At 43.1% G+C, this 27292-nt stretch overlaps 2 protein-coding genes across 2 annotated transcripts in view; one reads left to right on the top strand and one right to left on the bottom strand.

The window, feature by feature from the left end:
* Positions 1 to 1394: 1394 nt before the first annotated feature.
* EMC3 (ER membrane protein complex subunit 3) lies at positions 1395 to 6564 on the bottom strand. Its single transcript, XM_074152050.1, has 8 exons — positions 6335 to 6564; positions 6113 to 6170; positions 5228 to 5321; positions 4393 to 4497; positions 3613 to 3694; positions 3390 to 3469; positions 2692 to 2774; positions 1395 to 1657 (listed from the first exon to the last, which is right to left on the bottom strand). Exons 1-8 carry the CDS (start codon positions 6487 to 6489, stop codon positions 1529 to 1531), a joined length of 786 nt encoding a protein of 261 aa, XP_074008151.1. The 5' UTR covers positions 6490 to 6564; the 3' UTR covers positions 1395 to 1528.
* A 1530-nt stretch (positions 6565 to 8094) lies between these two features.
* The window catches only part of FANCD2 (FA complementation group D2), a 46241-nt gene continuing 27043 nt past the window's right edge, over positions 8095 to 27292 (top strand). Inside the window, exons 1-19 of the mRNA XM_074151687.1 lie at positions 8095 to 8178; positions 8955 to 9089; positions 9648 to 9715; positions 10579 to 10682; positions 11257 to 11320; positions 12952 to 13004; positions 13897 to 13975; positions 14691 to 14815; positions 14988 to 15075; positions 16055 to 16159; positions 17232 to 17332; positions 17821 to 17929; positions 18722 to 18757; positions 19130 to 19273; positions 20372 to 20506; positions 20975 to 21106; positions 23098 to 23205; positions 25247 to 25356; positions 26811 to 26871. Of these exons, the coding sequence (XP_074007788.1) occupies positions 8112 to 8178; positions 8955 to 9089; positions 9648 to 9715; positions 10579 to 10682; positions 11257 to 11320; positions 12952 to 13004; positions 13897 to 13975; positions 14691 to 14815; positions 14988 to 15075; positions 16055 to 16159; positions 17232 to 17332; positions 17821 to 17929; positions 18722 to 18757; positions 19130 to 19273; positions 20372 to 20506; positions 20975 to 21106; positions 23098 to 23205; positions 25247 to 25356; positions 26811 to 26871 (1824 nt within the window). The 5' untranslated portion in view covers positions 8095 to 8111. The remainder of the gene's footprint in view (positions 8179 to 8954; positions 9090 to 9647; positions 9716 to 10578; positions 10683 to 11256; positions 11321 to 12951; positions 13005 to 13896; positions 13976 to 14690; positions 14816 to 14987; positions 15076 to 16054; positions 16160 to 17231; positions 17333 to 17820; positions 17930 to 18721; positions 18758 to 19129; positions 19274 to 20371; positions 20507 to 20974; positions 21107 to 23097; positions 23206 to 25246; positions 25357 to 26810; positions 26872 to 27292) is intronic.

The raw sequence follows: 27292 nt of genomic DNA, 5'->3' as shown, positions 1-27292 counted from the left end.
GTGACAAATTTGTGCATTTAGTGTTGGGGCGAGTGCTGGGAGTCTGGCGATTGTCAAATCTGGTGGGTCAAGGCGGGCTGTGAAGCCCCAGTAAGAAGGTTTGAAGTCTTTGTGTCGTGATTACAGTGTGACAGAGAGAGGGTGAGAAGAGCCTCACTGTGGAAGCTCACAATCTCCTGTTCTCTGTGAAATGTGCGTGGCATGAAACCCATCACGGGAAGCAGGGAAAGCAAAGTGGCAGCTTTGGGACACGGAGGTGTTCGGGTAGTCTGTGTGCAGCCCTGCAGGAAGGGATTGTGCAAGAACACTGAGGGTGTGAAGCGAGATGAAATTCCCCATTGCAAAAGGGAGGGGAAAACCAACCTGAAACACTAGTTGTGTTGCCAGTGAAGCACTCTTACTAGTGTTCTGGAAAGAGGTCTCTGAGGTGGCGAAGAACATCTCTGAGCTAAGGCTCCTCTTCAGAGGGGAGATGATTTTGGTAAGAACAGAAAACAGGCTGTGTCTGAAAACAAGTTATTCTGTAAATAACTGAATGGGGAGTACAGGCAACAGCCAGGCACCCTTGCTAGGTGTATATCTGCTGAGGGTGGTGGGCAGGAGGGCTCTGCAGGCATTCTGAGGTGCTAATCAACGGACTTGGGAAAGATTAGATTAAAGGGACATAGTCTGTTTGCTACCTCTGCATAGAAATGCCATCTCTGGCTCTCTGCTGCCCAAAGACCTCCGAGGAGCTGCTCTGCCCAGGAATGGAAGCAGCAAAGATGGGGCCAGAAGTTGCCCCTGTGACCACCGGTGTGTCCACCAGCAGGTCGACCGGGGCAGAAGAACACAGATGAGATTTTGTGGCAGTGGGGGGCCCTGGTGCTGGCCTGGGTATGCGAGGAAGGTGAGCTGTCCCATGCTTTACCGTGGGCAAGTGGTGAGTATCTCCCTCTTGCTTTTGTTGTTCCCGGTTGTGGCTTTTTTTTTTTTTTTTTTCCTGAGAGCTTCAAACCCCAATTATTGTAACAGAAAAAAGTATAAAAAGGACAACCACCACTTTCGGAAACTGAATCCCATTGCTGCTTCTGAAGATGCGTTGGATACTTTGTTGCTGTGAGTTTTGAATTGCTAACATGATGATGGCTTAATTATTCAAAAGCAAAGGGTAACTAACTATGTGTTTTTTTAAAGGGATAAAATGAGGAACGCAGGCACTCCTTGTACTTTTTCAGCCTCATGAAGTTTTAAGTTCCTTAACTGAAACAGGCTTGGACTTTGTATTAGAACTAGAAATTTTAGGTCTTTTCTCCAGCATACATTTCCCAGGATGAGAAACACAACTCGGCGAGAAACCCACACCCAGAGCCGTTGGCTCAAATGCAACGTACTCGCTCCTGGGGCTCAAATCAGAGTTAGGGAACTGCAGCTCTGAACATGGTGGTTTTCTTTTATTCTCAGCCTTGCTAAAATACATTATATAGTTTTAAGTAACATTTCTTTTCAAATGACTTTTACAAGAAGAGACAAAAGCATGTTCTCCAATTCAGAAGATGGAAGTCTGAAGTTCTTCCTTAAACATGCCTTCAAAATGGAGGTCCTTTGCCATGAGCTCTTCTTCTACATCTTCTAAGGCCCACTGATGATCAGTCAATTCTAGAGCTTCCCATTCCGTCTGTGTTGATAATAAACGGAGAAAGGAAAGCAACAGAGTATTAAAGAACTACACAAAGCAGTGCTTACCTTAAAACTGCAACAAAACCCAAGTTCTGTTAAAAACCTGGTAATCCTGTCAGCTCTCTGACATCAGCGTTTTACGCTTAATTACGTATTAAATGTTGGTCTATCCAAATACATCACAGAAGTTAGAAAAATTACATTATGTGCTTTTCGAAAACCCTCTAACCTTCTGGAATAGTCCATTTCTAAAACAGCTGACTCTAGAAACAGAGCCAGTTCTGTTCTGGGGGGGTCAAGTGCTTTGTGGTTACTTAATTCTTTAGTTCAGAGACATTTAATAAAAACAGTTACAGGCCAAAAATTTCAAAACTGAACACAGACGTGATGTGCCTCATTAAACCAACAAGCTCCTTGGAGCTGCAGAGTTATTAATTCATTAAGCCGGGTGTTTGTACCACCCCAAGACCTAAGAACAGAATTTCATCCTAAATATGAGAATGATCTCCCCTCACTACTCATATTTCACCACCCATGAACACAAACCATGAAGTGTTGCTCCAGTAAGTACTGTGAAATAAGCTGCAAAAATCATGCCACGTGATGCCCACCAAGAGACTTCTTGAGAACTTCGAGCCACAGTCAGACCCTGACATTTTCAGTTGAGCTGACTTGCTTACTTGATTTTCTTACCCACATTCCACCATGTGTCTGCTGGCCTTGTGCTCAGCTGCACTATTAACACAACTTTTGGGAACCAGCTTCTGCTTTGGAACTAGATCTCAAGGGAAAGAAAAAAAAAAAATCTTCCTCTGCAAGAGCAGAAGATGGCTCGTGAATTCAGCTTTTTTATCAGGAATGACTAACTGATGAGGTTTACTCTGCCAGACCCAGGGCAACTTCCATACCCTTCAGCAGTTGTCAGCTCTAATTTTAGGAACAGGAATCCAGGCACAGGGAGAGGCCGAGTTACATATAGCCCACAATCCTGTAAGTTCACAGCACACAGGAGCGTGGGTGGGAATACTGTACCTTAAATGCTTTGTTGGTATCTGCTGGCATGGCCATTGCCGCCCCCGTCATTTGTTCCTGCATCACCCTAGACTGATCAGCAGCTACAAGAGAGAAACGCGAAGTTGGTTTTTATTTGTGCCATTTAAACAGCATTTCTTGGAGCACAGTGCCACCAGGCTGGTTTCTAGCTATAGACTAGAAAGTTGCAGAAACACCCAGAATGCAATACTAACATGCCAGAAAGAATTCTTATAAGACATCTTGTTCCCACCCTCTACATCTTAGCTAAATTTACATAAAATATGCAGACAAATTGAGGAAAATACAGTCTACTAGATTCCCAGTACCCTCAGAAGCAGTATCTGTCCTGCCCCACATCTAGCATTAAGAAAGCTTTGCAGCTTTCCTTAAAACTGATACTTGATAGAAATAAAAGCAAGCCCGAGAGCAAAAGTTCTGCACACCACTTTGCTGGGAAGGAAAGCATGGGTTATTACCATGCAATTTTACAAGCAGTTGGCAATGCCTGGTGCATTAGATTTGGATACTTGCTGCAGGTGATGTCACAGCTGGCCAGCAGACAGTAACCTCACAGAAGTAAGAGAGGCTCTCAAAAGCTTTTTGGCTGGAAATCTAGAAATCGTTCCCCAGCCTCCCTCAGGAGTCCTCCCATGGAAGAAGTCATCAGCTTTTTCACAGAAATGACAGTGTCTTACCATTATCTTGGCCCAGGATGAGAGTATAAATGCTTCTGAGTCCAAACACATTCAAGAAGTACCAGGAAGCAGAGCTCACCCTGATAAATCAGAACAAGCATGGCTGATTTCAGTTCAAAGCCATCTCACTTCAGAAGCACACACAGACCATTCAAGGGTTATTAACACATTCAGAATTTTCCAAGAGAACATTCAGCCTTGCTTGCTGAGGCCACAGGCTTACCAGGATGCATCTAAAGTGAGCAGTTCAATTCCCTGCTGCAACATTGGTTTAAAACGCAGCGTCAGAGGAAATGGGACCTTTGCTGCAGGATAAGAAAAAAAAAAAACAACACACAAACCCCGTTTCACAAAGTGACACTAGATAATTGCAAAGCAAGTAGATAGTTCTTTTATTAATATAGCCTGAATGCAATACATAGAATAACAAGTTAACACATACTTTTGAAAAAGCTGTAGTTCTGTATTTATTTTATGGTAAGGCTTTTTGAAACTTAAATCAGATGGTTGAACCATCACAGGTTTTGTTTCAGTGACTGTGGAGGGGAACGTCTATTGCTAAGGAAATAGTAAAAGTAAGAAAAAGAAACAGAACTGTGTACTTAAGGAAGTATTTTTGATGCATACACCCTGCATTACACAGTAACCAACTCCTTGGATAGGTTCAGAGGAAAATTCACTGTATCAACTTGGAAGTTTTGGCAGTTTCAATAAATTTAAGTATTGATTGTGCCATTACAATTTTTCCTCAATACACAACCTGTTCTCTTTGTGACCATGGCTGGTGTCCTGAAAACCACTTTCCCTCCTTTGCTATGGGGCAAGCGAATCATTGCAGCTCATGGAGTGAACAGAGACAGTGCCACAAGCCAAATTCACTTGGCAGAAGCTTCCAATTGACTGCTTTTAGGTAGAGCAGCAAGTCTCTGATGCAGCCCAGACCCTTGAGGTCATTATCAGAAACACAGCCCAACCCACGGGCTGTGTTATTCCAGACACCTACTTGTGACAAATCCCGAAAATGTCATGTTGATCCAACCACCAATGAGGATCATAGGCAGAACGTTGGTTACATTCCCTTTCATCATATCTGTCAACATGGTAGGATCTGCAATTCAAAGATTTGATGTAAAGTAGCAGCATATCACAATAAGGCGAAACAAGAGATTACTTTAGCAACGTCAGCTATTTTAACTAAGAAACTGCATGAGAGGTAACAGCCCTATCCCACTATCTAGCCCCTTTCTATTATTTTCCACTGTTGTAAAATACTTTGCAAAACGAGAAGGGCAGCCAGTGTGGTGGTGGCGGCTGCTGCTGCTGAAAGGGTCTTGTGTTTTCTGCTGTGCCTGACCCCAGCTGCTCTGTCTGTGTTTAACCCCATCCCTTGCTCCAGATCTCTGACCTCACTGGGCCCCTCTGTGAGCTGAGCTAAGTAGAAAAGCGACGACGAACTACCCAGCTAATTTGCTGCAGAGGTCTTTGGCCACGTTAATAAGTTATATCAGTTTAGAGAAGGTCCTGCAGGAGCTGGTGCAAAAAACTGACAAAAGGACATGAGTGAGAACAGGACTTCCCATTTCTGGCCACACTGAGGTGGTCATGCTCTCCTGAGACGCTGCAGGCAGCTGGAGGCTGAAGTTAAGCAAAAGGAAGTGACCTAACGTGTTGCTACCAAAGAGAGGGATCTCGCTGCCCCCTCCTCCCCAATACCCAGCTGCACAGTTCTGCCCCCTCCCTCACATTCACTGAGCTCTTTCCGACGTTGATTCACTTTTCTACCTTGGCAGAAAATTAACGTTTTTCTGCCCAGCTATATTTATGGTCCCTTAACATACCTGTCATTGGTGACGGAGGCACTACCTTTCTTTTTGTTTTCTTAAAAAATCCATCCTCCGGGTTATTAAAGTAGTATTTCCGGGTCAGGAAAGACTGAAAACAAAAAGAGCCAACGCCATAAGAAATTAAAGGTTTCATTTCTTGCTCAGATGTGCAGACATCTTATGAGCTCTTTCATAGAACGTCCTTCTTTCTTGGAGAGGTACTTCACTGTCCCTATGCTCCAAAGCTCCTCGCTTTTCCGTTTCCCTGGATCCAGAGTACCAGCTCTCTGGCTTTCAAAAATTCTTGAAATAATTCTAAGAATTCTCTGAAGAAGTATCTACGTTAATTAAAGAGCTTTTAGCACTTTATGTAAAGTTCTTGCTGGCTAAGTACTGATACCAGCATTTTCATTCCCCTGAGCTGACTTCCAGATTTTACAACACACATATTTGGCAGCAACTGAGCCAGTAACAGCAACTGATTTTTAGTTCAGCAAACGTTACAGCTGACATTGTATGACTCCCTCGTTATCCTGAGCTTTTATTAAATCACTGTGTGTTTTCCTAGCAGACGTTAAACATGATGGTTTGGACACAGACTTCATTTTAGTATGCAGTTAAAACACCAAGTAGTGGAAGCCAACGTTAATGTCAGGGAAAAGACATGTACAGTGGTTCTGTGTCCAGGTTTCCTCAGAACCTCCGCACTTCTAGACACTGTTCTGGGCCGGGGGAGCCCCTGCCAGGCTGCCCGACCCCAGGGGGCACTTGTGCAGAAGGTGCCCCACACCCGAGAGCAGCTCTAACCATGGCTCTCCGCTAATACAACTTCTAGCTTTTGTGCTCGAATCCAAGCTATCCTCCTTGCGAACCATAAAGCCGTTCACGCCATCTCCCCACCTGTTTTGGAATGTATTTTCCATTTTCCCGCAGGACTCTGCTCCGAATCAGGACTTGGCTGGAAAAAGAGACATGTGGCGTTAGCGGCACGGCGGGAGCGGACCTGCCGCTACCCCCGGGGCCGGGGGAGCCCGGGGAGAGGCCGGTGTGAGGCGGCGGCAGGTCCGAGGCGGCTGGGGGGGCCGGGGCCGAGGCGAGGGGGGTCCCGGCGGCGGCCCTGACCTGTCGGACACCTGTTCCTGTGTGAGCCTCTTGTCGCTCTGGAGGAGGATGGAGACGTAGTGCCGGATCATGCCCACGAAGAAGGTGATGAAGACGATGGGCAGCACCACCCATAGCCGGATGTTGGAGTCCAGCAGCAGCTCCGGCTCGCTCATCGTGGCGGTGGCGGTACCACTACCGGCCCCGGCCGCCACCGGGCCGTCCCAGGCCCCGGCTCCTCTTCCGCTTCCGGGCCCAGCCCTTCCGCCGCCGCCGGAATGACGTCACCGCGCGCCAGCGGCGGGAAGCTCGAGCGGCGGCTCGGTGGCGGCGGGGCCCTGGAGGCGGAGGCCGCTCCCGGCCGAGGAGGCGGTAGAGCGAACCGAAGGTGACGAACCTTTTCCGTGCCCCGAACAGCCCCGTGAGTGCCCCGGCGGGGTCTGCTGGCGGGCAGGGGAGTTTCTGAGGAGCCGGGAGTGGATGGACTGAGGAGAGGTGGACCCGGCTCTCGCCGGCCCCTCAGGCGGCACCGCGGGTCCAGATGAGCTGCCCAAGGCTCGTCGCGTTTATTTATTTATTTATTTTAAATTCCTCCACTCTGATACTTTCTTGCTGTACTCGGCACTGGTGAGGCCGCACCTCGAGTGCCGTGTTCGGCTTTGGGCCCCTCACAACAAAACAGACATCGAGGTGCTGGAGCGGGTCCAGAGAAGGGTGACAAGGCTGGTGAGGGGTCTGGAGCACAAGTCTTATGAGGAGCGGCTGAGGGAGCTGGGATTGTTCAGCCTGGAGAAAAGGAGACTGAGGGGAGACCTTATGACTCTCTACAGCTACCTGAAAGGAGGGTGTAGCAAGGTGGGGGTCAGTCTCTTCTCCCAAGTAACAAGTGATAGGACAAGAGGAAATGGCCTCAAGTTGCGCCAGGGGAGGTTTAAGATGGATATTAGGAAAAATTTCTTCACAGAAAGGGTTGTCAAGCATTGGAACAGGCTGCCCAGGGAAATGGTTGAATCACTGTCCCTGGAGGTATTTAAAAGACGGGTAGATGTGGTTTAGTGATGCTTTTTGTCAGTGTTAGGCTAATGGTTGAACTCAATGATCTTAAAGTTTCCTTCCAACCTAGACAATTCTATGATGTATTATGTAACTCGTTTTAATAGCCTCTGCCAAATAGTTGAAACAGAGCATGAGGTGATCAAATGTCTTTAAATAACTTTTAACTTTTAAAGGTGAGCCAAGATTTATTAATTCATTTTTAATCACTGCCACCCACCAAAAGAGGATGAGTCAGATGGAGGTTTGTGCCGACAGAACCTGCAGATGTACCAGGTTAGGAACGTGAATGGGGCTGGCTGACGTGGCTGGGCTCCTGAACACTAAAGTGCTAATCCTTTGTAGCTTTGTCTGGGCTTTAGATCAGTTTAAATCAGCGGATGCCTTCTGAGACCTCTCAGTTACTCAGTTTCACTTGCCATTTAATGTGCCTGGCATCGGATTGAAAAGCCAAGCCTTGTTTTATGAGGAACTGAATTTTAGAAAAATTGATGTATTACACTATTTAAATACAACAAACTCCAAAATCGCAACCTCTACAGTAGAAAAATGTGGTATGGTACTGGTTAACCAGGCAATCTGCCTTTCTTTGTGCAATTTCAATTTCTGGAGCGTTTTCCTTCACTATTCACTAGTACATTCTAGATTTGCTTGAAAAAAAAAAAAAAAGAATTAAAGTCATGTCTCCTTGGCTTACTTGTATTTTTCCTGCATTTTTATAGGCAACAACAAAGGTTTTGTCACCATGGTTTCAAAAAGGAAGTTGTCAAAAGTTGATGCTTCTGGAGAGAGCTGCAAAACAGACTTGCCAAGTAGGTGCTCAGGTATAATCTTAGGGGGAATGGAGACTTTTGGTAGAGGCAGCTGCCTCCAGACAGGGAGAAGGCCAAAACATAGGCCAAAAGGTTTGATAATGCTAATTGTTAATGATCCTGCTGATCTTTAAACACTTTGTTTTTTAATCACAATAAAACAACACTGAAAGCGGTGCCATATCTTTTTTCAGTCCCTCTGTTCTCATGCCTTTGATTGGCATTTACCATCTTGAGCTTCACTGCCTTCAAAGTCTGCAGATTAATGACATATGATCAAAACTGATATCTGTAAATCAAACCAAAATAATTTCTCTATGTAGCTGGAGAGAAGATAGTTATTTTTTGTGCTAGCAGATGGGTGGATGCCTAAGAGACAGGTCTGGTGGGAGAACCCGTATTAAAGTTGTGCTTTTCAGGCTAGAGAAAAGTATGTGTTCTAGTGTTGCTCATTGTCTCTTAGTGGATATGTCTCTCACGGGAGTAAGCCACTGAAGGTGTATCTTAACTGTCACTAAAAGGGGTGAGTAAGAAATGTCCCTTTCTGGTCTCATGCTGGAGGGATAACTGCTTTGTAGGATGTGTGGATTGGCATCTGAGTCAGGTGATGACTCCTCTCAAATAGCAGTACAGTTTGTTGGTCTGGTCCCATAAATGTATTCTTGTGTCCCTCCAATTTCTTACCAGAAGGTTAATTTTGAATTAGTTGTTTATACGAAGGATGCTTGCTATTTTTATTGCAGAGTGTGTTTGAGATAGCCTGTCTTTTTTCTTAGAAATAAAGAAGTCACGGATTTCTGATAAGGAAAAAGACTCAGCCCATGGTGGAGCGGAGAATGAGGGAGTCTTTGAAGAGCTCCTTAGAACATCAGGAATTGTACTGAAAGCTGGGGAGGGACAGAATGAAATAGGTAAGGGTTTAACACTTGCTCTCTCTGTTTCTATCTGAAAACCTGCAAAGATGACTGGTACAAAGTGAAGATGCATTTAACTTGCAGAGCAAAAATGTTTGAGTCTGCTTGTTCCAAAGTTCAAGCAAACTTTCATCAGGTCTCTTATATGCCACATACCTCTTGAACTGCACAGTTCCTGCTGAATTCAGTTCATCACCTAAACTCCAGCTCTTTGGGTGTATACATGCTAAGCCAAAAGACTTCTGAAGAATTATTGGAGGTATAGGGAACAAGATTAGACTGCATCTGTGATTACAGTACTGAGTTACAGAGGTAGGAGCTCTGAAACAGGAAAATAAACATGCCATGTTGCCTTTCAGCTCAGATAAGGCTTCCAGGAATTTGCGTATTAAGCATTTTTAATGCTATTAGCTACTGTCCGCCCAGACTGGAGAAGGCACAAGTGGTGAATAGAGCAAAGGCAGAAGTACTGGTGGATGGGCTTGAGAGCTTGCACTTTGTGTAGCTGTTGTATGTCTAAAATGTGTCTATTTTTTTTTTAAACTTTCTCCTTAGCTGTAGACCAAATGACTTTCCAGAAGAAGCTCTGCCTGGCCCTAGAGAAGCACCCTACTTACCCAGGTGTAAGTAACAGCTTATGCTTTGGTAGGAGCCAGCTTTAAAACTGTTTGCTGTGTAGCAGAAGATGTAAATGCAGCTGCTTGTCGCTGCTAGGCCCGTATAAAAGTAGACAACACAGTAGCTTGTCTTGGATTTCTGTGGTCCAGACTCCCCAGTTCTCTCATTGTTGCTGTTCCAGCCTTCTGTTCCCATTGTCCTTCTGCTATGTCTGTCTCTTCTCAGCTGTTACGTCTGAACAGTCAGAAGAAGACTGTGCCTCTGTTAAAACCATCCTTGGTGTGTACGCTCCAAGATTGGTTTCACGCAATTCCAAGCAAAAGTTTTGCACTTCCACTGCCACGCCTTGTCAACGTAATTAATTGGCAATATTATTCAATAGACAAAGACTCTTAAGGTAGAAAAATCGCTTCCTTAACTTTCTAGTGAAAGCTGTGTTTAGTTTTGTGCTGGCTGGGAGCTGGCAGCAGTAAAACTGCCACAATGTGGTGCTCCTCTCCAGTCAACAAGCCCAGTGTGAAAGTCCTGAGGCCAGTGATTTGACTGCAAATGTTTTTTGGGTGCATATCTTGTCACATTAAATGTTGCTGTCTCACCTGAACCAGAAGAAAGGCAAAGCCCTTCTAAATCAAAGTAAAATATGAGACTGTTGCTTTAGAGTTATTCTGCAGAACAATCAGTGTTTCCGTTTGGAAATGGTTTAGACTAGAATTCATTTATTATTCGGTATTCCTTCCACCACAATTTCTGTCTGTATGCAGTTTACTGGCTAGGTCGTCACTCATCATCTGCTCACAAAGAGCATCCTCAAAGACACCGGTTGATCGGGGCGTCTTCAGGAAGTGGATAACTTCTCTCTGCTTTGCAGGTTGTGAAGCAATTTATCAGCGGCTTGGAATCTCACATCAAGGACAGAAACCAGTTCAAGAACTGTCTCTTGCCATGCACTCCTGTACGGGCTGAGGGGTCGAGGTCAGAGAAGATGTATTTTTTCTTCCCCTTCAGTCAGAGGTGGTCTCTAGTTAATTGTCACAGAATGTTGAGCAGAGTGGAGGGAAAGGCCATAGATCCAGCTGAATCACAGCAAGACTTGTTTCTTATGGAAAAGGGGCTAGTGTAATACTTTGCTATTTAATAGCAGAAAGTATAAAGTGGTAGATCACAGAATTTACTAGCTGCCTGTGGCATGCCTTGGGCCCCATGGCATTTTATGGCAAGAACCAAATACTGGGGAAAAGAAAATTAACAAGGCTGGTGAAGGTCAACAGTTTTGACAATTTTTCCAGGAGATACAGCTTAATCACAGAGACTGTTGCATTTCCAGCTCACACTAGTCTTGTAGAGAGTAAACTCATTTAGACCTAAAGTGCAATTTTAAATTTTTTTGTGTGTGTCCAGGGTCACCATACATTAGTATAAGTCATTGTGTTTTGTTTTTGTTTTTTTTTTTAAAAGAACCAAACAACAAACCAGTAATTGAAAGAGTTACAGCCTGTTCTCCTCACATGTTTTTATTACAACTGTAGTGGAATCTTTCATCTTGCAGGACTCTGGTGCACTCGTATTGTGAAAGCCTCATCAAACTGCTTCTTGGAATTAAGATCTTACAGGTATGGACATCTTGGCTTGCTCTTTACAGTGGTGTTTGTTTATTTAGGGATCCTTCTGCCTATGTAAGTAGAGGGTTAGCAGAACTGGTTATGAAGAAGGTGAGGCTGCAGCTGGAATAGTGTCCAATTTCTTGTTTCTTTAGGAACATAAAGATGCTCAGGGCCTGGAGCACATGGCATATAAGAAAAGACAGAGGGAACTGGATTTGTTCAGTCTTAAGAAGAGAAGATTAAGGGAGATCTTGTGGTCTTCAAATATCTAGTTGCATGGTGTAGGGAAAACAGAGCCAGACTCTTCTCAAAGATAAACAGGGGCAGGATAAGAGCTTAAGAGATGACGTCTCAGGTCAGCCAGGGGGCACTGATAGAATATAACCACTTCCACTGTGGAGAACGTCTTCCTTAAGTGCTAGAACAGCTTAGCTAGAGAGGTGATGGAAACTCCATTATTGAAGGAATTTGAATCTTGGAGGTGTTTAAAAATGGGCAAGATGCTGAACAACTTGATCTAACCTTGATTGTTAGCCCTGTTTTGAGCAGGGGGCTGGACCTCCAAAGTTCCCTTCCAACATATTTTTTTTGAATTATTAAATTACAGCCCTGAACAAGGGTTTCCATGGAGCCAATCCATACGAAAGGACAGAGGCCCTTCCAAGACTTCCTTGGGTGTAGCAGGGACCCCAGCCTGTTCACCCCTTGAATCAGTCATCACCCCTTCCTGCAGCTGCTAGCAACAGATGTGGAAGTGGGAAAGGACAACGGGTCTTCTCTTTGCTTCCTCTGCGTTACCTTGGGGCAACAGAATAAGCCAAGGAAGGGAAAAATGCCCAAGGACCAACCTCTAGGTTGAAGAAATGTTGGGACAATAAGATGATGTATGGTTCTCTCTTTACCCTCTTCTGTATTTTACTTTCCCCTTTTCAAATGTAGCTCCAAAGACTTTCAGTCCTATAGTGCAGGTAAACCCGTCTGGTGACTGGTATGTGACCCCCTTAAAAGAACCATAGAACAAAAGTACTTTTTTCTTGTTGTTGCAAAGCATTGCTGGGAAGACCAAGTTCTGTTAAGTTGTGTTCAAGTTGCAACAAGATGTAGATGGAGTTGAAGATGACAGATACCTCACTGAGGCATGGGAAACCTGACAGCAGCTGTAGATTTAAATCCTCTTTTAATTAAAATGTTTTAAAAGTTCTTGTCTTAAGTACATTTTTAGAGTTGCGTGTGGGCCAGGATTAAAAGGGGGAAGGTGTAGAGCTGCAAAAGGAATGGCAAAAGCATGTGGGCACTGTTTTTAGACTTACCTAAAGTTGGTGCTTTAGATTCCAGCAACTCATCTGGGTCTGAGAAAGAGCTTCATTTGGCCTAGAGGAATTGTACATCCTGCCTGTATGCTCTGCTTCTGTTAGATTATATGAATAGTTTATACCTCTTTATAGCATTTGTGGTTTTCAGCTTGTAAGCTGTATGCCTCCTTTCTGGCATTAGGGAAGAGATTTCGTATACAGGAAATATTTTGTTTTTCCTTTTGAGTCCTTTATTCTCTGTGCATATTTCATCTTCTGTGAAAGATCAATTTTGGTGGCAATGCCACAGCACAAGCAGTAAATCTTCATCCCAACACTTTCTTCTAGCCTGCTGTCATAGCGCTGTTGTTGGAAAAGATACCCGAATTCTTTTTTGACATGTGAGTATATAGACTGTCTTCTCTCTGCCTTGAAATGAGATTTCTTCTTTCGGACAATCACTAGCTGTTTGACTTTAACTGTTACTTCAAATTTACCTGAATGGATGTTTGCACTGATTCCTTTTTCTTCATACACTTGTAAAATTACCTGTGAGGTACCATGACTTAAAACTCATGGGTAAAGCAGAAGAAAAATTTATAGAAGCTAAAATACAGACATACCCTATGATTCATTATGCTTTTTGTAGCTACTGGCACAAGCTTTGGAAGTATTTCAGCAGAAGGACTGTGGATGTATCGCTTTATTTAAAAAAGGATAAAAGTGGCTGGCAGAATAAATGTACTGACAGGATAAATGTACTGCTGGACAGCAGATGTGGAGTGGGTACCAGCTTCTGCCTTGGAGATTTGCTAAACTGTTTATTGTTGGAGACTGAATGGAAACTGAATGCAAAAGATTGCTCTGTGAATGCCCTGCTACCCAAAACTTATCCAAAAACATCTAATACTGACTACAGCTGGGGACAGGGATACTGGGCTTAAAGGAGATTTAGGCTAAGCTCACGTAGCCACTCTTACAATAGGTAGCGCGGGAGATCTGCAGTAATGTCACGTTGTGTGTTTTGCTTTTTGTGCGGTAACTGAGGATGTTGGTGGTGGTGGCGTATTGCAACAGGCTGGTAGTATCCCTGCTTTGTCTGCGTAGCAAGTAAGAAGTAGTGTTCTCCTTAGATCGTGCTAAAATCTGTAGGAGTGTTAATGGTATTTTCATAATATGGTTTTAATAGTTGGTTAATTTGAATCGCATCTCACGGTCTAGCAGACCAGCAGCAAAGCTTTTGAGCCTGTCTGTAGGTCTGACTAATCTGTGCTTCGCTTTCTGCTGTTTTAGCGTGGGCACCTTTGGAACAAATTTTCCCCGGCTCATCGTCAATCAATTTAAATGGCTTGACAGGCTTCTTGACAGCCAGGTGGGTGCTGATGGTGCAATCACATCTATGCTTTTTTCCAGTCAACTCTGGAACATCTCTCAGGTGGGATGAAATCAATTGTTATGCTAATGAAAATGGTTGTTGTTTTCATATTCACATGTTGAAGGAGAAGTTTAATTCTTTCTGTTTTATTATGATGCCTTCAGTGACTTTTGAATATCCCCTTTTACTATTTTTCTTCTTCCCTTGTTCTCTCCTTTTTCATAAATTTGTATCTGTACATATGTATCCAGATGGGTGGCCCCATTTTGAGCTGTTGCTGGCCAGAAGTTACAATCCCCTCTTGTTTAACAAGAGATACTGGATACTTGCAAGCATCTGAGGATGAATTCTCTGATCCTGCTTTGGTTGTTCTTTTCCTTCTTTCCCTAAGTCAGTCTCTTCGGGTTACTTTGTACTGGAGGGCTGTTACTAGAGAGTCCCGGCATGAACTGAATCAAGTCACGCTGAACACTGAAAAACTTCCCGGTTTCCTTTGCTCACCAAGATAGTTATGCCCTACAAAATACCATTGTTCCATAAAAGTCTATGCTACGGATCATGACTTAAGGAACAGTTGGCATAAATTGAGACAAATGACTTGCTGAGTGACCTTACATGCATAATATTGTTGCTGTGCTAATGAACCGCTCGTTCACGGTTTTACACGGTTTTAGAAACTCATGCGTTTTACAAGTGTTCATCTTGTCTGCAGGGTCTCGTCAAGAAGTTAATGGAGATGGTTAGTGTCTCTCCGGTGCCAATCCAGCATGATATTATCACCAGTTTACCTGAGATCCTGGAGGATTCCCAGCAAAGTGAGGTTGCCAGAGAGCTCAGGTACAGATGATTCTGTTAGTTGGGTTTTTTGAAAACTGCATATTGAGAGAGGAGTGATAATTTAGGAAACAAGTTTTCCATAATGCAAGTTGTTGTCAGTTTCAGAGACTTTTTTTGCAGTGACCACAAAAACTACTGGAATCATACATTTGTTTTCTTTTCCTTGTATCAGCTCCTTACTGAAACAGGGCAGACGGCTGACAGTTCCAGTCCTGGATGCCCTTTCTCGTCTGGATCTCGATGCGGAACTTCTGGCTGAGGTAAGAGCTTTTACTGAGCAGCTAAGCAGAGCCCAGCCCCTGCTCGGTAACACAAGAGCTGGAGCTGTTTGGTCGTTTGAAGTATTTTGCTAAACCTGACTCCTGTCGGCCTTGAAAAGTCCCAAGTTCACTGAAAATGGAAAGGAGTCAGAGAAGCTAAAACTGGTTTTGGAAACATGCGTGAGGGGTTCAGTGAGGAGCAGGGAGAAGTTTTCTGGCTGTTACAGTTTGCATTCAAAGACTGCAAACACAACTGTTTTAGCAAATGCAAAAGCACTTTGTCCCGCTGCAGTAAATGTTTACTTAAACCTGCTTATTGTAATTATTTCTTTTTTTGAGAAAAGTAACCAGACTTGACTGCTATATTCTAGGTAAAGGGAGACTGGTGATTAGATAATTGCATGATGATAGTTTTTCTCTACAGAATGCTGATAAAGGATACAAGGTGATGTGCCTTGGGACTTCTGGACATGCTGAATTGTTGCACTTCTTGCAGTTAGGCTTCTTAAGAATAGAATAAAATTGGTTCATTTGAGTTCATGAAATACTATTTTACGTAGTCCCCAAAGGCTAATTCTGCATATCAGGTTACATCTCGTCCATGTTTTTCCCTTTTGAAAGCCACTTAAAAAATGATGGAGCAAAACTCTTCTTGGCAGTGCCAAGTGAGATGACAAGGGGCAATGGCCATGAATTGCAGCATAGGAGGTTCAGGTTGGACATTTAGAAAAATGAGTTAGGGTCTGCAGCACTGACGTAAATTATCAAAGAGGTGTCAGGGCTTGGGGGGTTTCCTCTATCCTTGGATATCTTCAAGACTCGGTTAGCAAAGCCAAGGCTGGTCTGCTTTAGTACTGACAATATCAGTGCTCTGAGCAGAAGGCTGGACTATGAGCCTCCAAAGTTTCCTTCCCACTAACATAACTGTGTCTCTGTGAACCGTAGTCTTTCAGCTGATCCAGTATTGCTTCCTCCTCAGGTGCGGCAGTCTGCCATGACCATTGTGCCTTCTGTAAAACTGGAAGATTTGCCTGTAGTAGTAAAATTCATCCTCAATAATGTCAAGGCAGCAGATGCAGTAGAGGTACGATATTTTCTCTATACTAAAGACTAAGAAGTTGTCTAATCCAGTGCGTGTTTTAACAGAGAGCAGTTGTTTCACACACAGAGGTGTATGCTTTAACGTTTCCAAGTAAATTTTTTAATATTGCCAAGGATCAAAGCACATGTAGAAACTGTATCTGTCCTTTGACATGCATTTGGCTCTACTGTCAGGCATGAGAATCGAAATCTCCTCCTTTCTGCTGGCTATTGCAGATTTTTCTCATTTTTTCTTAAATATTTTTTTTTTGTGTAAACATCTTAACTGACCACAGTCAAATTGAGTTGAGTTAAACTCTTAGGCTGAAAAAACTGTGGTTAGGTGACAACTTTAAGCCTTTGAATTTTATCTAAGAATTTTGCACTGTACAGACTTCTAAAGGGTTTTAAATTCCAGAAATATCCAACTGACATGGGACTGCCACTTGGTAATTCTCCTCTTGTTTGCTCTACTGAGTTCTGTTCTAAATCATGTTTTGGAAACACCCCTACAAGGGGCTCTCTCCTGTTGGAGGAGTGTTTTGATTCGAAGATGTAAATTTCCTCAGTTTTTGAAGTTGCTTTATTTAAGGAAACATAGTCAGAATATTTTTAAAATGAACCAGATGTCGAGCCAGCCTTGCTGAACTATTGAACATGCTGCTTTTTTTTTTTTTGTCATACTTGGAGAAAGCCTCATCTTAAGCCAGATGTGGATTGTGGTCTGCCCAAATCTTTCATGGGGACCACTGTGAAAACATGCAACCCAGTCTGTGCTGATCCACCTCAATTAAAACCAGTTCACAGCAACACAGAGCAGATATAGGTGGCAATATCATGGAGTAACTCTTAAGAAAAACTCTTCTGTTTCCTGCATGCGGTGCATGACAGTGAAGAGCAAAATGTGACTGGTTCACTTTCTAAGTATAAAAAAAAGAAGATTGAGCATAGTCAAATGATTATAAGTCTTTACAAATACGTGAGGTTTTGATTTGTAATTTTAAGGTTATTCTGTGAGATTGTGTTTTCTTTCCTCACGTGTCACAGTGGTTTGTGCTGGGATTTGTGTTTTAAAGGTCATTTCTGATCTTCGTAAGAGCTTGGACCTGTCATCCTGTGTTCTGCCACTGCAGATCCTCTGTTCCCAGAAGAAGTTAAAAAGCCAAGTCCAGGCCAGGTAGTTAAACTGATTTACATGATTCTCCAAGGGTAAGATGGGACAAGAGAACTTCAGCTTGTCTTTGTCTGGTCTCTGGCACACATGGTTACGTATATCAGCCTAATTTATCCCAAGTAAAGGTGCCGACATCTTTATTCCTTTCTGCTTGGTGCTAATATAACACATTTGTCAATCCATGTGGAGCCAGCTTCCCCTGCCATGCATGTAGTTCCTTTTGAGCCATCTGCATCCATGTCTGCATGGGGTTATGCAACTCCATTTATAATAATATTGGTGTTAGTTCTTCTAAGTTCCCTCTGGTATGTTTTTGGTTGATTCTGCAACCTCTGCTTCCACCCTTTTCTGAAACCCTCTTCTGAAATTCTATGTCCTTGCCAGAGCATTCCTTCTAAAGAATGGCTGCTTTAAGTAACTGCTGGGCTGCCTTGTTCCTTTTACTACAGTATTTACAATGACTGAGTCTCCTCCTTTCTGATCGTTTACAGCTCTTCCATGAGCCAAGTAACCACCAGCCAAAACTGTGTGAAGCTACTTTTTGATGTGATCAAGTTAGCTGTGAGATTTCAGAAAGATGTCTCTGAAGCTTGGATTAAGGTAAGGTGCTTCCAACCTTGTTTCCTTATTTAATTGGACTCCTAGGTTGAGCCTGAGCCTTTCTTGTAATCAAATGTGATATCAAAAGACAAATGTTAGCCCTTCATTTTACTGATAGAGATATCATTCTGTGTTCCAAATTAGCAGTGCTTTTTCAGGAGTCTGCTTTCTTCCTTAGCTGCTGATTTCACAGTGCTTGCAAGATGGCCACTGGGCTCCACTGTACAGACCCCGCATCTTGAAATGCAGGATAAATCTGGTTCTGCATGTTTATGAGACGATTTGGGAAAAGATAATTATTTTTTTTTTTCTGCATGTTTATGAGACAATTTGGGAAAAGATAATTTTTTTTTTCTGCCTGCAAGAGAGCAAAAATTTATGTCAAGAGTGAGCTGTGTGAAGCCTTAAGGTGCTTGAAAATGTCCAGCAAGAAATCAATCCTGGCTGTTATTGGTATTGGCTAAAGTTAATCTTAAATTGCATTTCAGTGTAAACCATGAGACACTTGTTCTCAGCCTTTCATTGCTCAGTACCTTAGTTCCTTTTTCAAACCTTATGTTATTTGAGAACATCCTCATTCAAGCTGAATTTTTGTGCTGTTTTTCTGAGTGCCTTCTGGATTCTCTGCTGCTGGCAAGATCCAGTTTGCTGGCTTTGATAGCTGTCATGGCATAGAGGAGGGAAATCTGAGGAGTATTTCTTTTGGTGTCTGCCTTTTTTCATTTGGTTTTCTAATATAGTATCCTACTCTAGCATAACAGCTTTCTTGTGTGTTTTTTTTTTCCCTCTTAGGCTATTGAGAACAGCACGTCTGTATCTGACCATAAGGTAATACTTCTGACTCTGCACTTGTCTCTGGGAGTGTCCTCTTCTGCTGGTGTTTTCAAGAGCTTTCTTCATGGTTGTAGATGAAGAGATTTTTGTGTTGCATGGGTGGTTCTTTTGGTATTTGACTTGTTCCTACTACAACAGCTATCCATTTTCTTTGTAATTCTTAGTTCATCCCTTCTAAATGTCACGGGACAGAGTTATCCTGCTTTAATTCTGTCCTGTTGGACTGAGGAGGTTTTTCTACGGTTGTGGCTGTGGGGGCTTTTTGAGCTCTTGCATTTCTTCTCAGTTTTGATTTCAAAGTGTGTGGTTGTCTGGACTGTTAAGTATCTTTTCAGCCTAATGATTGGTGGTTATTTCCTGAAAAAGGTTCTGGATCTGATAGTTTTGCTGCTAATCCATTCTACAAACACCAAGAACAGGAAACAAACTGAGAAAGTATTGAAGAGCAAAATTCGACTGGGCTGCATGACGGAAGAGCTGATGCAGAATGCTTTCCAAAATCATTCAATGGTCAGTGCTGATTCTGCTTTGGGACTCCCTCTTCTCTTTTATCTCTCAAGGATCTTGTCAGATGATAATTTAACCCTGTGCTGCATTATTTTTAATATTCCTGTTATGTACACCTACTTCTGTTTTCAACTTTTTGGTCCCAGATCCATCTCCCAAGGCACGTGTCCTCTGTTGTAACTGTCACGTGGTTTTTTTGGAGATGAGCTTTCCTCAGAATTGGATGGGCTTTTTATTTTGGTGCAAACCCTCTCAGCCTAAGAGATGTGGTCTAGCCCAAGATTCTGCTGTGTGTTCCAGACATGCTCTTGTTTCCCACAGTACATTTAGAAGTTTGTATGTTTACATGCAATGTTTTTCAAGTGTAATGGTTTCTAGGTCTAAATATATGTACATATTTGGCTTATGCAATGTAATGTCAATTACCATTTACTAGAAGGAAACTGAAAAGATCAACAAAAAAATGACACAGCGCTGCTTGTTGGAGGTAGAGGGCAGTTCAGAAACACTGACTTAGGAAATTAATTAATTGAACGATAATAATGCCTTAAGTAGGTACGTTTTATTCTGAATATAAGTGGGTTTAGTTCAGTCTTAGTTTAACTCTCTTCCAGAATAAGTTAAGATGAGGTAAATTAGGCCACTTTACATCTGAATAAGAGCTTGTTCAAACGAGCTCTGTGTCATTAAGCTATCTTTAAAGTTAACTTAGATTTTCTGAGTATCTTGATGTAGCAGAGTCCTTCTGTTAAAGTAAGGCCACGAGTGTGTCTGTCCTGGGGCTTTTATTTTGTAGTACATTGCTGTAATGTCACTTCCCTGGTGTCACCCGTAAGGGATATGCTGCTCTGAGCTCTCCAGCTGTGCAGATTGGCTTCTTACCCAATCTGTAAAACCTTTGAGTGGAGAAACCCATTCTGGTGTGCCTTATCTGCTCTTGTTGCCCATTTGTGTCAGAGAGACTGTCAGAGAAGGCAGGAAAGCACCTACTAAACTAGACAAAGTTTTTGGGATAAACTGTTGCACATTCTTTATTTAGAGAACTCAGTGTGTTTAAAATGAGCTGCAGTAATCTCCTCTTTCATGATGTCTGTATTTCAGGTTATCAAAGACTTCTTCCCTTCGATCCTAGCACTTGCGCAGATGTTTCTGCACTCTGCCCACCCAGCCATAGTCTCCTTTGGCAGCTGCATGTACAAACAAGCCTTTGCAGCCTTTGACTCTTACTGCCAGCAGGTATAGTGTGATGGATGGCATCTGTTTTAGTCGTGTTTGCACTTTTTTCTGGAACGTATGTCATTATCCTTTAGGGGGAGAGGATGCGAGGCGGTTGGAAGCCTTTGGAGAGAGGTCTATGCTGCAGAGTAGGCCAAGCAGAAGATGGGGAAGAGTCACAGCGAGGCGCTGGTAGCAAGTGACTCAAGCACAGAGACTGCTGGGAGGAGCAGGAAGCAAACAGGCAGGCCTCAGAAGTGACAGAATGAAAAGTACTTAAGGAGCAGACTGAATAAAATTAAGGTTCAAGGAGAAAGAATAATGTGGATATCAGGAATTAAGGAGCAAACTGAGAAAGGACTTAGAATAATATGGTTGAATTTCTGGACGGTTATCTACACTTGACCAACATAATCTATAGGAGCAGAACAGGGCAGACATTTTTCTGTTGACATTTCACTATGGTTTCTCTGGGGGCTGTTTCCTCAGGAGGTTGTGACTGCTTTGGTGACTCATGTGTGCAGTGGAAATGAGACAGAATTGGACATTTCTCTGGATGTGCTGACTGATCTGGTGATGCTGCACACATCCCTTCTGATGCGCTATGCCACCTTCGTGAAGGTATGAGTATTTCTGGGGTAATACTACATTTCAGGACCCTTACACCACTTTGCCCCACATCCAGAATAGGTCAGTACTTTTCCGAAATTGAGGTAACGAAACAACTCATACCTGTAAAGCTGTCTGTCTTGGGAAATGCAGTGGTGAGAAGTGAGAGGTATCTTCTATGAGCTGTAAGATAGGACTATGATTTTTTGGCAGACAAAAATGAGATAGACAAAGGAAAAAAGTTACACTTCCCTGGAACTGGAGAATGTCATTCCACACCTGCAATTTAAGCAGCTCCTATGGAAGGAAAATGCTGTCTTTATTAACATCAGCTATTTAAAATACTTGGCAAAAACCTGTCCCCCTTTGCGGACTGCCTGTTCTACCACATTGAAAGACTGGCAGTACTTTAGCCAGTATTTGAATCCTAAAACAAAACTCTTGGCAGGATTGAAAAAGACTTATGTCCTACAATTTTAAAGAAGAAAGTACTCAATGGGGATTAAAAAGTGCGTTCTTAACTCTTCTAAGAGTGACAAGCAGGGTCAGGCCTGCCCAGTTGCATGTTTCCAAAAGTGGTAAAAGTGGAGATTGAGAGAAGAGCAAAACACCAAGGCAAGCGGGTAGCAGTACTTACCTTGAGCACTCCCCCATCTGTGCTGATTTGTAGCTTAAGGACATCCTAAATTTAAGAGCCCTTGAAGAGTGTGGGTATGTGTATTCTCCCCACCCCTCTGACTTTTTCGATGCCCGCTTGGTGTCGGTGGATTCTATGGTTTAAGTACACACTGTGGGAAAGCTATATACTTTTTGCTGTTTAGCTGGTTGATTGTTAAATTTAAATTATTTGCTTAAAATATGCTAAAAAGGCATTAAAACCTGCCATAAGAGTTTACAGTGCATTCTGACATACATTCAATGGGTTTAACGGGAAGACGCGAAACTTGCTTGCCTCCTGGCAGAGGGAGGATGTGATAAGGACTCAGGATTGAAAGTGGTTCTTGAAAGAGATAACCTAAAACTGCTGCTCAGGAGTGTGATGCCTACAGCAGTCTGCTGAGACCTGTTTACCTTCCTTCTGACCTTGTTGGCATGTTTTTGTGCTGGCAGATCACTACGGGCTGATCTTTGATGCATTACCGAAGCGTGTATGTGAAACACATTAATCAGTGCTCTGGCCAGGGCTCAAGGTCTGGCAGTGTACCATGTTTAGCACCATCTCAGAGTGACTGAGACACCAGCCAGTGATCTGTAGAAAGATCTGTAGAGCTGCAGATGCCTGGTGTTTTTGACACTGAGCTGGAGCCTCTTCAGCACAAAGAGAACATGCAGATTTTAGCACAAATCATATCCCCAAGCAGCTATTTTTTAATCTTAAAACTAAGTGAATTTTCTTGAGGGTTGCAAAAGTGGTTATCTAATCCTGTCAAACTCGACACCTCGTTCCAAATTCTGCTTGAGGTCAGCCAATAGTAGGAGAAACGTAATGGCAGCAAAATGCCACGTCCATGGTAGAACAGCTAGCGGGGCTCTGGGAGACAGTTGGACTGTTTTCACTGAAGCACAAAGAAGAGATACTGTGAAGATGCAACCAGCACAGAAAATTCCACACCTAAATTGTTAACAGTTTGGCTGTTACAGGCCTTGTAATGGAAATATTAACAAAACCCCATAATGTTCATTTTGTAAAATACTTTGAACGCTGTAACCAAACCAGCGATAAAAGATAAATAGCTGTCACTAATGAGATGGGAGCAATCCCAAAACACTTAGGGTAGCCAGATTGTTCTTCCCATTTAGCCTCTGATAAAACAAACTATGATAATTGAGGCCAGAGCAGTAATTCTGCATTTACGTTTATTTAATTTGAATGTAGCTTTTTCCTGCCTGTACAAAAAAGGTAAAGTTAATTGGGTTCCCTGCAATTGACAATTGTGTATTATTGGGAACATAGAAAGGGATTCTTGATATATCTGAGCTAGTTTGTGGCTTCTCTCTTACAGACCATTTTAGACTCTACACAGAAACTGAATCCATGCCAGATCCGGAAGCTCTTCTACATTCTCAGCATGCTGGCATTCAGCCAGAGGCAAGAAGGAAGCTATATTCAGGTAAGCAGAAACAACAGAACGGAGTCAGAACCAAGTCCTTGGTTCTTTTTGCTAGGTTAACTTCCAGAGATTGTGTTGTGCAAATAGCGGCCTCATCTGTGAACAGTGATTGATGTCAGGATGTCCTTCAGCTTAGAACTCTCTTCTTCCCAACTGGCTGCAAGCCAGCTTGTGGCTTCAGACTTTCCTCCCTGTATAGCAAGGGTGCATCACAGTGACTACGTACCTCATATCTTTCCTGGTCCTCTTCTCTTGCACATCTAAGAAAGGTAGAGTTAATAGAAATGTTGGTGGAAGGGGACTGGATGGCAATCTCTAGCCCAACCTGCCAGTCAAAGTGGGATTGTCACCAACATGATACCAGGTTGCCTGTGGCTTTGTCGAGCTGAGCCTTGAAGACTTGGGAAAGTGTAAATTCAGGGGCTTCTTCATTAAGCTTTGTTTCTCCTTCACTTGGAAGCATTTGGAAAGCATAGTTCAGCTTCTTTCCCAAGATGTTCGTGTCAATTCAGCTGCTTACACATTCATGTTAGAAGAACTGAACTACACAGAACAGAGGACTCCGCTGTGAGGTGGTAGACTTCACACCTCTTGTGCCTCTAGTTTAAACACAGGAAACTATCAAACCTGGTCTGCCTAAATTCATATTCATTTTACATAGGATACCTTGTATGACTTATAATAGGGGTGGTACCCGATACCTGTGTCTGGATTTCTGGCTCCTTGAGCATGGCAGTGATCAGATAAAGATAAAGAAATACCTCAAAGATATTTATTCCACAGTGGAGATGTCTGGGTTTAATATTTTTCCATTCGTAAAGCTTGGCACCTAGAAATTAGGACTGTTTGTCTTTCTTTGGGTCCCTGCATAGTTCCTAGTTGCAGGTATGTTTGCACATGCAGCTTGAGACTCTGAAGGAAAACTGCTCTTCATCTCTTCCCGATTGGTTCGTGGCCTGTAAAACAGCACATCTGTTGTCATTTTTTCCCACTCACCCTGATAAGCTGGAGCTCTTCACTGCCAAAAATTCCGGTTGTACGGTAGGTTTAGCTTCTTTCTGAACTACTTTCCTCAGTAATTTCTTTCCCATACCCCTAAGTCTGTCTTTCTTATGTGCAACTTGTGAAAACTGCCTTGGCAATGCACAAGGTGACTTTGCAGCCCAGAAGGACTAGTCAGGAAAAAGCATTCTGCCTGTCACCCTCATAAATTGCAAAAAGGAGAGGGTTGTAAGCTCTAGAATTTATTCTGAGCTGAGAGTTTGTGACTCTGGGGGTCCAAGGTTGGCAGTTTGACTCTGTCCTCTGATACTGAAGACTCCAGGAGTAGATAACCAAAGAAACCAGTATCCTAACTCCTCTTTGCCATCTCTTAACTGTACTTCTAAAACTGATGCCTCTTGGACATGAGAATTTCTACAGGCAGATTAGGCATTTTTCCTTGCACTGCACAGGTCATTCCAGAGGCATCTTGCCTAGTGAAGATCAAGATAAGATGGTATAACCATGTACCATCATGTTCTCTGCTACCAGTTTGATCTTGTTGGCACTGGTAGTTTGCATAGCATAATTCAAGCCTTCATCTCCTCCATCTCTCTGGTCAGAGTTTTCATGCAGCTCTCAACCCCTGAGGATCTTTGCATGGGCCAGTCTCCTCCTTTTCAGGACCAGTTAAGAAGAATCGATGCAACGAGGGCTGTTTTGATTCCATAACATTTTTCAGTGGTCTGCAAGATCTTTGCTGCTTTTATGGAGTTGCTTCTGATTTCTCACACATGCTCTGTTCACGTGCTCCGTTTCTCACACGTGCTCTGTTCAGTCTGAGGATGCTGCTTCTCATATCAGGGAGGCTGCTTTTCCACAGTGGTCACTCCTTAAGCTAGCAATAGGGCTGTTGTTAACTGGCCTTTGCAAAGCTGTAATCCCAATAAACTATCCCTCTTCAGCCTTTGGAGATGATGTGAAGTGAAGATGCCAATGGAATTGTGAGTGATGCACACAAGTACCTCTGTGGTGACATGGTTTGTGTCTTTCTTTTTAGGATGATATGCACATGGTGATCAGGAAGTGGCTCTCCAGCACAGTTCCCAACCACAAACAAATGGGGATTATTGGTGCTGTTACCATGATAGGCAGCGTGGCATTAAAAAGGTGAGAAAGAACGTAACAGAGGTGAATTTAACATGCTTTCAGTTCAGACCAAGCCTGGAGTGGAACAAAGAAAGGGGGCATTGCCTTCGAGCTCATGCACATCTTCGTCAAATCCAGGAACTTAAAACTTTTTTCTGCAGACTATGGTGTTTGGTGTTATAACCCGTTCAATACTGCTCACCTGCTGCTAATCTCAAAGGCATCCCCAATTTCTTGTTTATGCCTATTCATGGATGCCCTGACCAGCACCAGCAGGACCTATTGCTCGGAAAAACATTTCAACACTCTGGTGGACTGATTGCAGATCAGCTTCTGACACTGGGCTGAATAACCTGATGTGCTCCATGTTTAAATACAGGGAAATCCAAAGGAGAAATACGGAGAAAGATTGTTGCTGCTGTGCTGGGCATTGGCATGACAATTTCCAACGTAGCGTATAAATAACTTATAAACAGCATTCGTAAACCAGGCAAACTCCTGATAAGAGCTGTGGCAAAGATTAAAGCACTTGGAAAATATAGATTTGACTGGTGTTGAGAAGCATTATTTAGCACGCTGATTTTGCTCTTGTTAATAAAATGCTTTTGCTGTTTATTACATGAAGAGAAAAGCCCATCTTAGGTCCAGGCCCTGAGTCAGTGGATTTCATTATGGTTGCACCTGTAGCACTGACATCAGACTTACTAATTTAGAGGCACTGGTTCAAGTCGAAGCAGGGTATGACAATGTAGTTATTTCAAGAGGAAATTTAGAAAATCCTAAAATAAGAATTAGAGGGGAAAAAACCCAGAAGAGCCTGTAGGGTTATCAGTGTGTCAAGGCACCTTTGGTGGCAGGGAGTTTGCTGGGTAAAGCACACACAAATGATCCCAGTAGGTGGAGCATGTTCTGTGCCTTGGAAGGAGGAGTAAATACCCAGGGAACCTGTTTGACCTGTAGAGAAATTCCTTCCCACTCAAGTCTGACCCAAATGCATGGGGAAAATCTGTCTGCTGGCACTTGAGAAATATCTTTGCATCACATTGGATCGTTGTGTACCTTACTGGCATCCTGTCTGATTTCTTCAGAAAAAGATTGAAGGAGACAGACTTGATAGCCAGATTATCAGAGGAAAAAGTACTTTTCTGAACCCTGCAAGTAAACAGCAGGAATTTTAAGTAGTTGTCCTAATGTACATCTACAGATACTAGGCTTATGGTAAGGTGAGGCTCCATGGCTTTCAGAAGAGGGGATGACTAGAGGGTGTAGGTTTCAAGTGGTTAGAAGAAGCATATCATTGACGAAGACATTGAATCTTGTCCCAAACAGCAGCAGGTCTTTCCCTAATAGTGTTCCGAAGAACATCGTTTTCATGCATAATTTTCCAATTTCTGGAGAGAGAACTTTGTGTGTGTGATGGGTTTGCTATCTCTTGAGTGTTGTGCAACAAAAGCAAGGTTATCAATTGCTTTCAGAAATGAAGGAGATGGTAGTTCATTGGAGAGACCAGAGCTGAACAGCGAGCGTGATGGGCAGGTGAGTACCCAGAATGGGGCAGTGCGGGAGAGAGGGAGGATATGGTCAGCAAGGAGGTGTGACTGGAAGCGCAGTCTTAACTGAAGTCGTATGTGTGTCCGGGTGTACCTTTACTGAGCCTGGGATTCTCAAACATCCTTGGCAGAGCCAAGAATCTATTAAAAACAGTTTTGGAGAAACAAAGGTCTATATTAAGATATTGCCCACTGGTCTTGCTTACTGCTTGTCTAGGACAAGCAGTACTGCAGCCATCTAGTGAAAGTCTTATATCCAGACATTATTTCAAACACAGAGGAAACAAACAGGACAATCTGCTTCAGTGAGCCAAAGCCAAACCCTCGCCTTCCTCTCAGCTTGGCAGCAGTGCCTTTCAGGCCATCTAGAGAAAGTACTTCTGCTGTACAGGGTTGGCCTAGCCTTG

The sequence above is a fragment of the Numenius arquata genome, chromosome 8 (assembly GCF_964106895.1).
Source record: "Numenius arquata chromosome 8, bNumArq3.hap1.1, whole genome shotgun sequence".
NCBI classification, from domain to species: Eukaryota; Metazoa; Chordata; class Aves; order Charadriiformes; family Scolopacidae; genus Numenius; species Numenius arquata.
This window is presented reverse-complemented; position numbering and strand designations above follow the sequence as displayed.

Excerpts from the sequence above, each read along its gene's own strand:
- EMC3 (XM_074152050.1), bottom strand. The coding sequence starts at position 6,489 with ATGAGCGAGCCGGAGCTGCTGCTGGACTCCAACATCCGGCTATGGGTG. Across the intron at positions 6,171-6,334 it reads CAGGAACAGGTGTCCGACAG|CCAAGTCCTGATTCGGAGCA; the intron begins GTCAGGGCCGCC and ends CTCTTTTTCCAG. Across the intron at positions 3,695-4,392 it reads ATTTTCGGGATTTGTCACAA|CAAAGGTCCCATTTCCTCTG; the intron begins GTAGGTGTCTGG and ends CTTATCCTGCAG.